This window comes from Sander lucioperca, chromosome 18 (assembly GCF_008315115.2).
Source record: "Sander lucioperca isolate FBNREF2018 chromosome 18, SLUC_FBN_1.2, whole genome shotgun sequence".
Taxonomy (NCBI): Eukaryota; Metazoa; Chordata; class Actinopteri; order Perciformes; family Percidae; genus Sander; species Sander lucioperca.
The window spans coordinates 22,539,771-22,555,835 of NC_050190.1; the positions used below are offsets into that span (position 1 = coordinate 22,539,771).

Consider the following 16,065-nt stretch of genomic DNA (forward strand, 5'->3'; position numbering starts at 1 on the left):
GTGGAAAATCGAATGATTGATGCATTTGTAAAACGGCTAGTTAGCTATGTTTCGGTCGCTGCTCGCCAAGTATTATAGCAAAACGTATCAGAATCGCAGGATTTCAATTTATAGCTTGCATTTCCCTCCTACGCGTGAGGCATAACGGCCCTAGGGGGTTAGTGATCCGGTTGAATTTTCGCTAGCTAATTTGGCTAGCCATGCTAACGCAAGCTGGTTAGCTTTGTTTACATCGAGTGCGCGCCTGGGATATGTTAGCTAATTGCTAACCAAACAAATGTGTGCTCTTAGGAGCAGCTCTTCTTGCAATTAAGCATCGACGTGGACACAGCGTTGGATAGTAAATGTGCTCTATGGCTAACATCGATGATCTCTCGTGTAAAACGTTTTGCTGATGTCGTGAGCTAACGCTAGCTACATAATGCTAACCTTTTAAACATGGGTCATTGGATTCACTGTTAGCTGTTATGCAGCGTTAGGGAGAATGTGAATAATTATAACCTAGGGTCTAATTGGTCCTAATTAACAGAAACTTAAATTGTGATCTGAAAGGCCTCGTTGGTGAATAGTAACTACTACGAACCAGTGATGCTAACTTTAGCTAGCCGCCTGCCGAGCTAACGTTGTGCGCGTTTAGTGATGACCGCTTCAGCATGTTCGTTGTCTGTTATTGTGTCTATTATTAATTCATGTGCCTGCATTGACACAATGGAGTGACTGATTGTTGCTCCATCAGGCCAGTTCATATTTCCTCCATCCACCCTGAGATCTGGCTATCTTTAGCTCCGTTGCAGCGAGTGGCTGGATTTTTTTCCCGGGCCGTGTTTCCCTGAGGCTGCGGAGTACACCGCTATGAACCCCGTTAATGCAACCGCTCTGTACGTGTCCGCCAGCCGGGCCGTGCTGCAGTGTGACCCGCGGCAGCCTCACACCTTCGCAGAGATGTACACGCTACTGCCCTTCTTCCGACAGTCTCTTGCATGCCTCGTCTGTGGTAAGCATCCTGAAAATATTACTGTAGAATAGCAATGCATATCACTCGCTCTAGTGTTGTTTTGTGTCACCACTGCAAGAGTACCATCCTTTTTGTGCCGCAAATTAGTTTCAGTTTACTAATGTAATTGGTGTTTTACCATAACGTAAATATTCATATTGGCTGAAGTGTTCGTGGGCGTACGTGTGCTCGCAGCTGTTGACACGATTTGTCGTGCTCACAACTGTGGTCTCCTTAGCAACCGAGGCTGAGCCCCAGTCATCTGTCCTCCTGTCAAGACCGATGACTCCTGTGTTGTGTCTGCTGCAGAGCCATGTGTTTTCTATTCATGCTTTATTTACTCGCACCGCTTAACTATTGGAATAGCACAATGGCACAGTTTGCATTTAGAAATGTGCAATACTGACAGAATGATATATGACAATATTTCTGGTCTCTGTAATGGTATTTTTGCATGATTATGTGTGCTTTCCTGCAATATTTAACCAGAACTACAAGTTGGGTGATGTAAGCAGTAAAAGCAGTAATGTGAACATAATAATTACCCTTTTTTATTTTAAAAAACCAGACAGATAAGTTCCGGGGAAAAAAGTGCAATAAACGGCAACATTTAAGATATAGAAACTTAAATCCCAGATTAGTCACACAATATTGATATTGCATTTATTGATTACCCTGATCTGCTAGACATGCATCAGTTGGTATTGAAACAGGCAGATGATACATTGATTAGTTCATTTACATAAAGTGATTCAGCATCTATTTTGGACTGTTGGTCAGACAAAACAAGCTATTTGAAAAAGTCACATTAGGCTCTGGGAAATTGTGATAAGCATTTTCCATTGTTTTCTATGGTTTTACAGACCAAATGGTTAATTGAGAAAATAATTGTCAGATTAATCAATTCAAATGGTAATTACAACGGTTTCTGTAGAGGCATGACAGTGAATGAAAATGACCAGTCCACCTAGTTTATTTTGCCATAGTTGCTGCACATGAAGTGGATACATGCGTGGATTAACAGCTCCCTCTTGTTTTTGTCTCAGGTAAACTGCTCCAGGATCCCATTTCCCCAACACATGCAGAGTGTCAGCATTATGTCTGCTTGGCCTGTAAAGGCCAGAAAATGCAGATAAGGCCGTCATGCAGCCGCTGTAAAGACTATTCCTGCTTCCAGGAGAACAAACAGCTCTCTTTGCTGGTGCAGTGCTACAGGAAGCTATGCCTCTATGTAACTCATTCGCCGTTGCTGCAGTCGATCAGCAGCCATTTGGGAGGGTCTCCAGAGGTTCTAGCCCTGCTAGAGGAAGTGCTAATGTCACACGAAGAGGAGATGGAGACAGAGGATCCAAGCCTAGCACAGGAAGATGTGAATCCATCTGCCCCTGAGTCCCTTACCCCCACAGAGGCACCACCTGCTCCTGCAGAGCTTTCAGCTGTACCCCAGAGCTCCTCCTCTGACCCTCCCCGTTCCAATGGACCACAGGAATGCAATGGAGAAGTGCTTGAGGACCTGGATCCCTCTTCTCCTGAGCTGGAAGTATGCGAGCTGGTAGAGGAGCAGCCCCAGGCAGGCCTGTCTGTGTCCAATACTGGTTGTGGTGGTCTAGAATTGAGTCTGACCACTGGACATCTAGCCCCAATTCCAGGCACTGTGTGCTCACTCAGGGATGGGGAATCGAGCAGCAGGGAGCTGGAGGAGGGGGAGGTGTTGCTCCTCAGTGTGGAGGAGGTGTTACAGACTTTGGATCCCCTTCAGCCTGGTCGAGATTCTCCTCATACACAGCCAGAACGCATGCACACTCACACACACATAACATTGGACAGAGCACACGCTCAAATGTACATACAGCCTGACGCAGCTCACAACTACACACAGATTCAAACAGACAGGACTAACACAGTGGCAAGTCATGGTGCTCACATACACACCTCTTCCTTCGATCCTCCTCCAACCTCCAAGCCCCCGCCAGTCCGCCTTAAACGTAAACGTTCTCGTTCAGAGAGCGACAGGGAAAAGGTGAAACCCCTCCCTATTGCCTCCATCCTACAGGGCCCCTCTTTACATGTACACACTCCAAACCCCTCTCAGACACTGTACATGCAACCACCTACACCTTCCTTAACTGTACCAGCACACACATACTCGTCCCTTCCCAATGGAGTGCCCCCCAAGCCCAGTCGCCCTGTGCCGAACCACAATAAAGGTGCCAGGAAGCATGTTGACTCGGGCCCTAAGAAGCCCCATGCGAAGGCCCGCAGTGGTGGAGGCTCCAAGATCAAGGATGGAAGCAAAGACCAACAGTTGATGTCAGGCTGCCTTGTGCCCCCAGCGCCTATTAGGCCTCCATATAAGAAGCCAGTGGAGAAGAAGGGCTGTAAGTGTGGCAGGGCCACCCAGAATCCATCTGTGCTGACCTGTAGGGGGCAGCGCTGTCCCTGCTACTCTAACCGCAAGGTGAGAATAATTGCATGTGTGGATGTTTTTTTTGCATTTGCATTGTCAGTTTTTCACTGATTTTACTAACCGCAAATTAAATTTGTCTATTTAATCAGCACTGGTATCATTATGTGATTGGGTGTTTTATGTAGTGTAAGTGTAAAATATTCTTTGATAAAACTAATTATTATTTTTTATGAATATGGACCCCTGGAAGAGTAGTTATTGCCAAGATCACAACTAATGGGAATTCAAATAAACACTGTAAATTCTAAGATTATGGTTGTACTATTTGGCCTGTCAAAGCTTTCATTTTAAGGTAAAGATGCCTTTGCACTTTTTTATTTTAATTTCAGCATTGCCATGGTTGGTTTAACATTTAATGGTTTGGTTGAAGCAAGCAATGGCAGTAATACATCTTTAAGAAGGGCTTAATCCTAATCTGTAAAATTCAGGTTTAAATTTGTGCTGAAAATAAATAAATGGAACCACATTTTTAAAGAACGTGTTTAAATTGCCCAATCATCATTGAGTAAATGCACTACCATGCTGTTCTTATTCATCTTGACTACATTATCAAAGGCAGTTGGGGCTAGATCAGTTATTGTGCAGCTTTTATGTAATATTGGTGCGATGCAAATCAACTAATGTTCCTTGACTGTGTCTTGTCATCTCTCTCAGGCATGCTTGGATTGTATCTGTCGAGGTTGCCAGAACTCCTACATGGCCAACGGGGAGAAGAAGCTAGAGGCTTTCGCCGTGCCAGAGAAAGCCTTGGAGCAGACGCGGCTCACACTCGGCATCAACCTCACCAGCATCACTGCAGCCGCGGCACTCCGCAACCCGGCAACCACCAGCATCCGCGCTAACACCCTCCTCAATGTCGCCACAGCAACGGGTACCCCTGTTACCACAGCCTTCCTGTCCCCCAGCCCCCTGCAAGAGCCCAATTATGAGGACAGCCTGGAGCTGCTGATTGGATGAGAGGCTGGGACTCCAAAAACAGACAGCTCGATGCTGATTGAATGTGACGGCTGATCATTGTGTCTGTCAGACAACCTGTACCTCCCCCCTTCCTGAGGGGAGGCAATCTAAGGCAGCTATGGGTCTGTCCTGTTCTGTAACCTGCTCTTCTTCTGTGTTGGAAAATGCTGAGTAGTAAGACTAGCATGGGTGTGCCAAAGCCTCCTGTATTGTGCCTGTGTGCCGGTGTGTATTGTCGCCTGTTTGTAGTTAAACACTTATATTCGGTTCCAAGGCTGTTCTGTACTCCAGAGGTGCTTTTTGTTCATAGACCACAGACATACTGTAAGAGGCAATAGGAACCCATACAAGGTTTTGTGTTTGTTATTGTGTGCGCACCATTATAGATTTCAGTGTGCGCATGTGTGATTATCGGTGCATAATGGTAACAAAAACTGCATCATCATATCGTCACCTGTCGCAGCATTTTCCATGTTTGAGTATTACTCCATGTGTGTTAAAGAAATGCTTAATTGGTATCAGGACGGCCCTTACTAATCCTTAACCCTGTATGTGTTCACACCTTGATTGTGAATGACTAATCTATAGAGAAGTTATGTCCCACACAAGACTCTATGCCTTTTCTATCTCATTAACTCACTCGATCCAAGTACTGTCGGCTGATAATGAATTTGTCTTAATGAACTTGACTGATGCAGGCATTGTACAGGCAGCAAGATAATGTCAAAGCACTTGGCTGGCTTCACGGTTTCTGTGCGTGTATGAGTGTGTATGAGTGTGTATGCGCCTGCTGAGATTTACTGTAATGTCAGTGGGGAGGCGGATGATGGATTGTAAGCACTTAGTCTGATTGATTGGCCAAATTACAACAAAGACCATTCTTGGTTACCATAGCAATAGGAGCACCAACAAGGAGCCTCACAGCTCTCGTGCACACACAGTTGTTTACAGTATTGCCATTTATATAGACTATAGCTGACTGTCTTCTAAAATATTACACCGTTATGGATTGATTATGGGATTCTACATGACTGTGCGTGTGTTTAGATAAATTGAAGCCATAGATTGTCATTAACAAGACAAAATATCCTCTGCGTGTGCATTTTTTCCCTCAGTTGTAGTGTCCTGACTGATTAGAGACCAACTCAGAAACTATTTTTGATACCAAGTGCTTGAGATTTGGTACCACTGTCTTTTTTTGTGTGTTTTGGTTCAAGCACCTTGAAGCCCTCCTATAACTCGAGAGGCTGTGTATTGTCTGTGTTTGTGTTTACTGTCTCAGCTGTAACTACAACATGTTTGTCAGTCCAGTCATGGTGACCAAAAAGAGACTGAAGGAGAGAGCGGGAGGACTCAGGCTGACCAAACAAACAACCTTGGTTCTCAAACTCATAGACCAGGAAGTAGCAGGTGGATTACAGTACGATCAGCAAATATGATCTATCTTCCTGCGTGCGTGTGTGTATGTTTCGAAATGTATTTCTTTGGGCATTACTTGAACCCCGATTAGTTTTTGGTATTGTTTTTTTTTTTTTTTTTTTGTAAAAACTCTTTGTTTGAGGAGTGATTCTTATTATTGCTGAAACATTCACTGCCACAATATGGAAACATGTAATACGACATGAATTAAATGATAGTTTTTTACTTTTTCAGTGATGTGTCTTTTTGTGTAGAGGTGATTATTGATTCAAGTTTGCATGTGCAGACAATGTTTTAACACATTATTAACCACAACCATGAACTCAGCATTGGATGGAGATTTGTTGTTGAGGCTAATATGCTTTCTTGCACACGCTAGGAAGAATCTTTTTATTCTGTAAATTCTTTTTTCTATTTCCAATTCAATGAAGAGTAAGCCAGAAAAACCTAAAAAAAATAGACCAGAACAGGATGGTCAATTTACGTCACCTCCATTATACTGATTTACAACTAAAAACCTTCAAATGACTAGAAAAATATATTAAGACCTTATTTTTTTACTATTCAATCTGTCTGGCAACCATTTGTAAATTAATTTATCCAGTCCTAAAAAAAAAACTATTGCTATCCATTGCATACAGAAGTGTAAATGTGTCAGAAACACATTTAGTACTCTGTCCATTCATGTTAGATCAGTGCTTCTCTTTAAGGCCGCAGGACATCATGATCTGTGTCACGCCATACATTCATTCAAGACATTGCACAAAGAGGAAATTGAACCATAAGTACTGTAAACAAAAAGGAAACCACTCATAATACTGAACACAGTCTTGTCTTGTGGCATTTTTCATAAAACACCAGTTAAGTGTCATGTGTCATTTCCTGGGGATGACGACTCCACTGTTAGACCTGCAGGCAGAACAGCTCTCTCTGTTCTCAATATAAGCCATTCACACAAGAGAACACAACATTTATCTATTTCATCTATTGTACTTCTCCAAATAACCTGTACTCTGAAAGCAGCCCATACTCCGTGTTTGCTCTGTCATATGGTACATCCTGTTTACTAGCCATAAAAACAGAATTAATAACCTGTCAGGTTTAACTGTCTCTGCTGGAGTAAATACACAGCAAAAGGCTCATCTTCCTTGCTATTTAGGTCCACTGAGAGTCTGCCACTGCAGCTTCGGTTGATCATATCCTTACAGCTCCGTAGTCCAGAAGTCTTTTGCACTCCCTGGAGTCTATTCTTCTTCTCCCATCCTGACTCTCAGACAGCTGCTCATATTATCAAGCAAACCCCTGCCATTTGGGTTCACGTCTGATGTCTATATCAAGTCATCCTAGTCCCGGGCTCTTTTATCCGAGGTTCTCTCTCTTTAGCCCACAAGGAAGGCCCCGAAGTAGCTCGCCCTCCCGTCCATCTCCATGGCGCTGGCATTGCTAACGGTGATGAAGAGGCGGTCAGCCGGCTGCAGAAAGGCAGTACCGGCCTGATGCAGGGAGAAGAGACCAGGCTCCTGACCCCGAGGCCAGCAGGCGCTCCGGGACGATTTCATCAGCAGGATGGGCACCGGGTAGGAACTCATCTGTGGGCCACAACACAGAAACATGATTAAAACTGTCATAAACATTACTCTTCACATTAACTTTTATACATTATATTAGCATATTGAATTGATTTATAAACATCTTTCTGATACCATCTGAAATGAATAGCTTCATTTATTGCTTTTGGTGCATTCAAGGACACTGACATTTGAGATTTGAGAGTTGACTTTATTACCAACAATAACTATATACTGGATGTGTTTGACTTTGTCCAGCCAGATATTATGTTCATAATATATAGCCAATTTCTATTTGGGAGCGATATTTTACTTTGCGTTGCCCTAACCAATGAGTAGCGAGTGACATATCCGTCCTGCTGACGCCTGATTTTCAGTCGACACAGAACCTGCAGTAGCAGTTGCTCCGAGCTTTTACTGTTTTTCATGTCAATCGATTGACACTGTTGCAGAAAGCCTAACCTTCTTGTAGATATACTGGACGAGCTGTGCTCCTTCCTCCTTTGCTTCCCCTGTCTCCCCATCTGTCTCCCCCGTGGAGGGCAGTCTGAAGTAGGTCTGGCCATAGATGTAGTAGAGGCCTGCTCTGGGCACCAGCAGCTCTCCTCCCCTCAGCTCCATGTTCTGCAGGAAGGACAGACCTCTGTGGCCCTCCCACGCTTCGATTCGCTCCCCAAGGTACCCCTTGCTGCTGCGTGGGCCTGCAACAGCACAAAAACACACAAGAGTTAAGGCCATTCACTACGATGCAAGATCATTTAAGATTTACAAAGTGGAGTGTTAATGGGTATAACCAGTCACTTCTATTCAAATGAGAAACAAATGTTAAACTCTAAGTGTGTAAATCATGCTAACAGACCACCAGTGTTGTATTAAGTTAACTGACAACAGCCACACATTTAAACGGAGGCAGAAACAGATTCACATCCAGTCATCCTGAGGGATGTGTATATTTATATTTAGGTGACAGCTCGCTATATTCTATATTTTTCTCATTATCACGAAATCCCATGAAAATACCAAAACCAACATTGTGTTAGTACCTCTTTTAATGCCTTCTCCATTCTGTCAGCATATTTCTTTCCCATTACAGACAGACAGTAAATCATTATTAAATACTTTCATTAAAAAAAAAAAAGCAAAACATTTTTTAAACAGCTGACTCCTCAAACAGCAGTAAATAGTGCATCTGTTGGGGACTATTTTCAGCTGCAGATTAATATTAGTGAGTATTTATAGCAGCTGGACATTGTATGTCAAAAATAAACTACAGTGCCCAGGTTTATTATAACCAAGTAACATGTCACCCAGTGCAGTAGTGTGGCCCATTGATGTTTTTATTAATAGTTTTTGGACAACAACGGAGCTCTATGGTACAGAGGAATAAGATACATCAGGCTACATTTCCTACACCAAGGGTTTTGGTCATTTCATGGGATTTATTTACAATAAGAAAAATATAGACTATTACTAGGCTTTTCGTTTAAAGCCAAAATGTGTACAATTAAAAAGAAATTTAATTTGGGGTCGCCACTGTGACAGACGCCAATAACACTAATCATACAAATATGAACATTGTATTAGGTAAAGACTACTAATTAATGTTTGTTTTAATATCTGGACAAAGAGTAATTGGGACGTTGCATCCCTTTGACTGGTCACAAAAACAACTACAGGACAAGGATAAAGCAGCTGCACATCTGCAGGTCCGGACAAACATGTACGTGTGAAAACGTTACTGAATGTGAGAGCAGCCTGGGAAGCCTTGAAGCACATTCCTCACCTCTGGCCCAGGAGATGTGTGGGTGAAGCGACACAGTACTCACAGGTGTGTGAGCATTGTGAATATGTGTCACTAAAAATCACAAGTCCTGTGTCACATATGCTTTCCAGGACTCTACTTGGTGTACATACTGGATATTTTACTCCTGTACTACCATCGAGGATCCTCACCATCTGCTGTTGGAGGCTCCGTGGACGAGATGACACCGGTCACATGTGCAGCAACTTTAGGAAGAGGGACCCCTCGGACCCCAGGGCTCAGGAATGGCAGCACTCCTGTCAGCTTATCTAGGAAACCACAGGCAGAGGACATTTTTAGGAAAAAGACATACTTAACTCCTATTAGTAGTAACTGATAATGAATGAAGGCATTGTTCTCACTTCTCATAGCAGTGGATATCTCCTTCTGGAATCTGTCAGCCATCGTCTGAAAGAGAAACACCCAGAGAGACAGAAAGGAAAGGAGATGGGGAAAAGAGAGAGTGAATGGGCGGTAAATTAAAGTATCTTGACCTCTTCAGTTATTATGCCATCGAGGTATCTTTAGATCTAAATTAACAACATTCAGTAATTCACCAGGGACCTTGTTGTCAGCCCCATAAATCATACAGTCCTCCCTCTGGGTCAACAAATATGTCATCTGTTGCCTTGTAATAGCAGCATTGCCCTTTGGGTGAGTCAGTGTAATATAGAAGTGATGTGGAGGTGTATCATTTTCCCAGTTCTAATCAGTGGTGTCTGAGTAACTGCATGTAATGTTGAAAAAAATTATAGGGAAAAATCGCTGCAGCACTGTGGATAGAACATTTATTGTGTGGATAATCCTGTGAAAAGTGGTCACTGGTGTCTTAAATAATATAAAAACAACTTTCTAGCACATAGACTTTAGTTATGCGGGCACACAAATTGAAGTGAGATAAAAAAAATAATAATTAAATAATGAAAAACCTTCTCTATGTGGTAGTGGAGCTGTTGCGTGACTTGCCAGCAGGGGTCGCTCTTCTTGTCCTGCGCTGAATCTTCGACCTCGGAGCGCGGATTTGCGTTAATCAGACAGGACACGCTACTGCGGGAGAAACTCTCCTGCATCTGTCAACAGAAAAGAAGCAAAAACAAACACGATTACAACAACAATTAAATTGTCGCTCAATGGTGTTTTTTGCCCCCAACTGCTCCTTCCAGGCAGCGCTGCGACCGCTGCCTTCTAGGCACCTAACCCTAACCTTAACCATAACCCTAACCATAACCAGTGCCTAATCCTAGTGCCTTCCAGACAGCGCTGCCTGGAAGGCACCGTTGGGGGCAAAAAACACCGATAAACTAAATCGTCAAGTATTATCTTGATTGAACGATAGGCTAATGATTTTTTTTTCTACAACTCACATTTGAGTCTCCAAAACAAGCAAATACAAATGTTCATGTGGCTTTTGGTTTCGACAATATGGGCTCGATGGTGTTTTAAGCCCCCAACGTGAACTTCAGGGCACCTAACCTTACTCATTTCTAATGGTATGTGTACTTTTTAACCTCAAGGGCATCTTGAGCCCGTCCCGGGCGTTGCGTTTTAACCCTAACCTAACCCTAATCCTAACCATTGCCTAATCCTAGTGCCTTCCAGGCAGCGCTGCCTGGAAGACAACGTTGGGGGCTTAAAACACCAAACACCACAATAAGATGGCAACACAATCATTGTAATGAAAACACACATTTTCAATACATGTCCTTAAGTACTTGAAAAGCGCTATACAAATTGTATTTATTATTATTATTATTATTATTAATAATAATCTTGACTAATATTCTTTGACAGAGTTATATAGTCCCTCGGTTATTAAGCCAAATACACAGTAGTGGCACAGGTGGATACCAATTATAGTGCAACAACAGGTAATTAACTCTGAAGTGGTCACAGGCGTGCATGAGGTGACAAGGGCGTTGCTACTGGGACTTACCCAATCAGAGCTCAGAACTGGCTCTATCAGCTTTTTCATAATGTCTGCTCATATCTGAAAATATGCTGTTTTTGGGTGTCACAACCCCTGAGTCCTAACTAGTCTCATTTCCTGCCATTGTTTTCTGTTATCTACACTCCCAACTTTCTCCTCTCTCATTGTCCAGCTTTAAAAAAAATGGCAGAAAATCTTGCTTAACTGGTAGGCCTACTTTTTATTTATTTATTTATTTACCTCATATCACTAAATACACTTATAAAAAGGCAAAACGACCTGCAATGTTTAATTCCTGAAGGAACAGGAAGTAGTAGAATATTCAAGTTGATAACCACTTCATGGCCTAATTTCTGATGAGATTTTACTAGACCTTCCTATACTGTTCTACTATGGCCTACTTATTAATGTCTGGGGTACTAAACAGTGTTCACGGTGGTATATTTATGTCACATTAGTCGTATGGAGACTCTTAAAATGATGGCACTGGTATGGTTTCCCTGTAAAAGTAATGGTAAATCACTTTGAAGCTGTGTTGTAAGTCATTAAAATAGTGTCAAATCTCGCATTTTCCCTTTAAGATGGCAGTCAGTTTGATGCTATTATTATCTGTTAGATTAAGAAGAAGACAAACGCCTATCTTACCGTGCTCAGGACTTTGTTGAAGTACAGGAAACTGACGGCAACCGCGGTGGTCTGCAGGAGGATTGCTGCGAGCAGGATGAGCCCCAGACTCTGGAGAGATACAGAGACGGCCATAATCACAGCACAGCGTGAGTATGGCACCCAGATAAGTTCCGAGGAGCAAGAAAACACTTCCAGCAGCGAGGACAAGTCAGATCAAGCTCTGCTGCATTTCTGCTCTGCAGGCAGGGAGAGGGAGAGAGGGAGGGAGGGAGGGAGGAGGGAGTTTAACAACAGCCTCAATATGTCACTGTTATTAGATAGAACTTATAATTTGCACATGCAACTTCATGACGCCTTCAAGTGCTGTCGGAAATGTGGATACTTTGAGCTGAGAGCACCACCAGAGTACAAACCATTTGGACCTTTAAATGCTTCTTGAAATAGATAGAATAGAATATATTTTTGATTACACATACCATTGCCAAGATTTACAGCTAGAAGGCTATTTTACAGATTATATTTTTTAAGCAAACAGGTTTACTTCAAGGTCCATTTAGTAATTGTTCTGGAGTTATCATATCACATACCTTCATCAGCAGACGGAGTTTACCCAGTTGTCAAGGAGTTATGTATTTAAATTTCCATTTCCCCCCCACCTGAACACTTTAAGGACTTTCGATCCCCTTTTACCTAAAAGTTGAGGTTTAAAGGGCCTAAAAAAAAAAAATCATATCTATCAAATCTAAAATGATAGATGTGACTGATGTCTAAAATCCAAAAAGGAAGTTACCAAACAAATTGTGTGTGTATTGAGCAGATAGGAGCTTTACACAGATAGGAAAAAGTAGGATGGTTTTCTTTTTCTTCTAGCGTTAACATTGTTAAAGCATAAAAGCCTTTAATTATGTGTAGCAGATGTTAGTAGAAGGCAGCAGTTTTTCCAGTACTTGACATTGTTTACTCCTTTCTGTGGTTCAGAGAATCTTTGGTCCACTTCAATGTCAAATGTCCTAACATCTGTCACAATTTGTAACTGGGTTCATTTACTTATTACTTCCCGTCAGAATGACTTCAATGCAGTACAAATTGTTTTTATGACTTCCAAAAATGTAGAGTTGCTGAAGGCAGCATGAGATAACCATGTTAGTCGAATGAGGCGTTTAGGGTGAGTGTAGCGTGGAGGCTCTGGAAACAATCAGTGGTAAAAGGTGATGTGTTTTCGTAAGATATGTGGCCTTTTGTGTGTAAGTTAATCCTATTTTTTTTTTCAACTTTTAATTTTCACAATTGTGTATACTCAGCATCTGAAAGTAACATGGAAAAAAGGCCCCTTTTTTCTCTTCTCTTTCCTGCTATTGTGAAGTGATCTGAGAGAATGCTATTTGATTAGTACCAAATAACTCGCCATTGTTTGCGAAGTGATCTGAGAGAATGTGTAGCCCTACAGCGAGTAGTATTTGTCTCAGGGGAGTCATTCAATCTGCAGAGCTTAACCTTGAGTGATTCCTGGTGGTTCCTTTACTTTCATTCCTTCACCTCTAACCCCTGCTCCATTGTCAGTGTGAGGAAGTGAGAGAGTGGAGCTGAAGGAGTTCACAGATCCTGGATGTGCACGGCCCTCCCAACCTCCCAATCAGGACCCACATTAAAGCATGTGTAACACATTCACACTGGCACGCGTGCAGCCATAATGTGCACACAGGTAGGTAGTGCTGTACCAGATACAACTGAAAATGTTGCAAGTGTAAGCGAGTACAACAGCAACAGAGAGGAATACGTATTTTGTTTGTTTCCTTTACGGATTAAAAATCTCAAAATTCAGAAGAAACAGTGATAAGAGGTTCCTGTGTTCATTAGGTGAGTCAATTCCCAGGCTCGTCAGAGAGAAGGAGAGGAGAAGGTGACTGATATCTGAAGACTATCTGGCCTCGGGCAGGGAAGATGACACCCTGAGAGACATGCCTGTCTACAGTCCCATGGCGAGAGAGAGACGGTATGTGGGGAATTATTGCAGAAATGAGTCATTTTAAAACTGTTTATAGATTGTTTTCCTATCATGTTATTTCTTCCTCCTAGGTCCAATCAGCCGGTGACCTTTTGACCTCTGCATACATGTCCACACATAGACTGTATATTAGTTATTATATTATTATAATATAATATTATTAATAATATACAGTCTATGGTCCACACATGCAGCAGGTCCTGACTGGCTTTAGTCCTCTGGTGTTTTGAAGCTTAAAGGTAATAGATCAACATTTTGGGGAAATTTACTTTCTTGCAGAGTTAAATCAGAAGATATGATGTGAAGCTACAACCAGCAGCCAGTTAGCTTAGTTTAGCATAAAGACTGAAAACAGGGGGAAACAGCCTGGCTCTGTGTAAAGGTGACATAATCTGTCTACCAGCACCTCCAAAGCTCTCTAATTAACATGTGATATCTTGTTTGTCTAATCCTTACCAAAAACCAAAGTGTAAAAGCAAGAAGTGTGGTTTGATGGGGATGTTGTAGTATTATTATTAGTATTATTAAAAAGTATGTTCCAATTTTTCGGCTGTGGGGAGAGTGAACAGTAAACAGTGAGGCTAATATCAATGAGATAAAATCCTAAACAGTAACGCTGCATCGTTTCCTGTGTAGACGTGTGAAGGTAATTTGAATCTGGAATGGCGGACTCCGCCACTAACCATAACAACGAATATAGAAAGGTAATTACAACATGTATATATTGAATAGCTATTGCTAAAAGACCACAATTGACCACAAAGAGGATCAAATACAAGGTTTTATTTCAGGAAAATCTGACACGTAACTTTAAAACCCTGGAAAAAAACTGGAACAAATTTTGGTTAACACCAAAATCACCAAAACCTTATGTCTTTCTGTCAGGAACACACAGTACTGTGAAACTGTTCAGTGACTCTGATGAAACTATTTTTCAAACCCAAAAAATCTGAACTCAGTTACAAGAACAATTGGAAACTGGAAAGCATAAGGAGAGCTGCTGCTTCTCTGCTAGAAATGATAGCAGTTTCCCCCCCTGAAGCGGAGAGCTTTGATTGAACACCCAGAAGACCTATAATGGATTTAAAGTACGAATCACGCTCCATCTACCCTCCTCTGTCCTCCACTCCCTTTTTTTCCTCCCCTGAGGCTTCTCCTCCCAACGTTCCTCGTGGTAAAGTCATGGAATCTCCCTAAATTCCCGTCTTGAGCACTGCTCATTGTCTCATTTATAAAACAAAGACCAGTGCTGAAAAATGCTACAGCAGCACAATGCACGCAGACAGTTGCCAGTGACTTAGTTACCGTGTCAGTGGAAGGGTGTTTCCCTGATAGGAAACTACTGTATGTGAATGTGGGAGCATATAAACGGAGCCAAGACAGATTCATATTTAACTCACAATCCTTCATTTCTATGATCTACATTTATTATTTTACAACCAGGTCATTTGGCCAAATATAGCCAGTATAGTGTTTGATTTTAAATTGAGACTTCAGCATCAGGATTTCATTTAGGCATGCAGTTATGAGGATTTTAATAAAAATGTAGGTATCAAAAAAGAATGTGTTCAATGCCCCCCAAGTGTAATGTCACACAGTGAAGGTAGAGTTCAGATCCTTTACTTGAGTAAACGTAGCAATACAAAAATGTAAAAACTTTCATTAGAAATAAAAGTCCTGCATTCAAAATGTTGCCCTGAATTACAGAAAAGCTATCAGCTAAATATACTTTAAGTATTAAAAGTAAAAGTATTTGACATGCAGACAAATGACCCCTGTGAGTGTTTTGTCACTATATGTTTTATTATTGTAGTGCTGTTGCTAATGCATTCATGTGTAAGTAGCATTTTATTGTTTTGAGGAGTAACTCATTTTAACTACTTTACTGTTGGGTAGTTTGATCTGTAGCGATGTGTCCTATTTTAGTAGTCAAGTAAACAGAACAATATATGCCTAAAGCATATAATGGAAATACTCAAGTAAAGTACAATTACCTTAAAGTTGTTCCTAAGTACAGAACTTGAGTAAATGTACTTAGTTCCACCAGTGGTTTCCAAATGTGTGTTAGATGAAGACCATATGGTTCATAATGTTCTCAGCCCACTAGAGGGGGGTGTTGCATTGATTATTGGTGCTGCTGGATTTAGTGACCAAGAAATGCTCTTTCACTCTAGGTAAGAAACAAAACGTGTGATCCTAAAAATGAGAGCAGGTGCAGGTGTGAGAGCCTTGAGGGCTCTACACATTCTCCCTAGCATGCAGTAATAGCATGTAGAGTACACATGCAACATGAATTATCT

The 16,065-nt window shown here is 41.8% G+C and overlaps 2 protein-coding genes and 1 long non-coding RNA gene across 3 annotated transcripts in view; 2 read left to right on the plus strand and 1 right to left on the minus strand.

Moving 5' to 3' along the window:
- The window catches only part of msl2a (MSL complex subunit 2a), a 6,121-nt gene extending 59 nt beyond the window's left edge, over positions 1 to 6,062 (plus strand). The window contains exons 1-3 of the mRNA XM_031310296.2: positions 1 to 994; positions 2,041 to 3,452; positions 4,116 to 6,062. The exon at positions 1 to 994 is cut by the window's left edge and continues 59 nt beyond it. Of these exons, the coding sequence (XP_031166156.1) occupies positions 853 to 994; positions 2,041 to 3,452; positions 4,116 to 4,418 (1,857 nt within the window). The 5' untranslated portion in view covers positions 1 to 852 and the 3' untranslated portion in view covers positions 4,419 to 6,062. The remainder of the gene's footprint in view (positions 995 to 2,040; positions 3,453 to 4,115) is intronic.
- LOC116057709 (tumor necrosis factor ligand superfamily member 10-like) lies at positions 5,940 to 12,049 on the minus strand. The gene is made up of 6 exons (XM_031310298.2): positions 11,779 to 12,049; positions 10,136 to 10,276; positions 9,569 to 9,614; positions 9,359 to 9,475; positions 7,868 to 8,106; positions 5,940 to 7,426 (listed from the first exon to the last, which is right to left on the minus strand). The coding sequence occupies exons 1-6, from the start codon at positions 11,890 to 11,892 to the stop codon at positions 7,217 to 7,219; spliced, it is 867 nt and encodes a 288-aa protein (XP_031166158.1). The 5' UTR covers positions 11,893 to 12,049; the 3' UTR covers positions 5,940 to 7,216.
- On the plus strand, positions 11,725 to 13,921 carry LOC116057711. Its single transcript, XR_004106874.2, has 3 exons — positions 11,725 to 11,906; positions 13,618 to 13,753; positions 13,837 to 13,921. It is a non-coding gene; the product is annotated as an uncharacterized LOC116057711 (long non-coding RNA).
- The last annotated feature ends 2,144 nt before the right edge of the window (positions 13,922 to 16,065 follow it).

Coding starts and splice junctions, on each gene's coding strand:
- LOC116057709 (XM_031310298.2), bottom strand. CDS start 11,892: ATGGCCGTCTCTGTATCTCTCCAGAGTCTGGGGCTCATCCTGCTCGCA. Junction 9,476..9,568: donor GATATCCACTGCTATGAGAA/GTGAGAACAATG, acceptor GTGGTTTCCTAG/ATAAGCTGACAGGAGTGCTG. Junction 7,427..7,867: donor TCCAGTATATCTACAAGAAG/GTTAGGCTTTCT, acceptor TGTGGCCCACAG/ATGAGTTCCTACCCGGTGCC.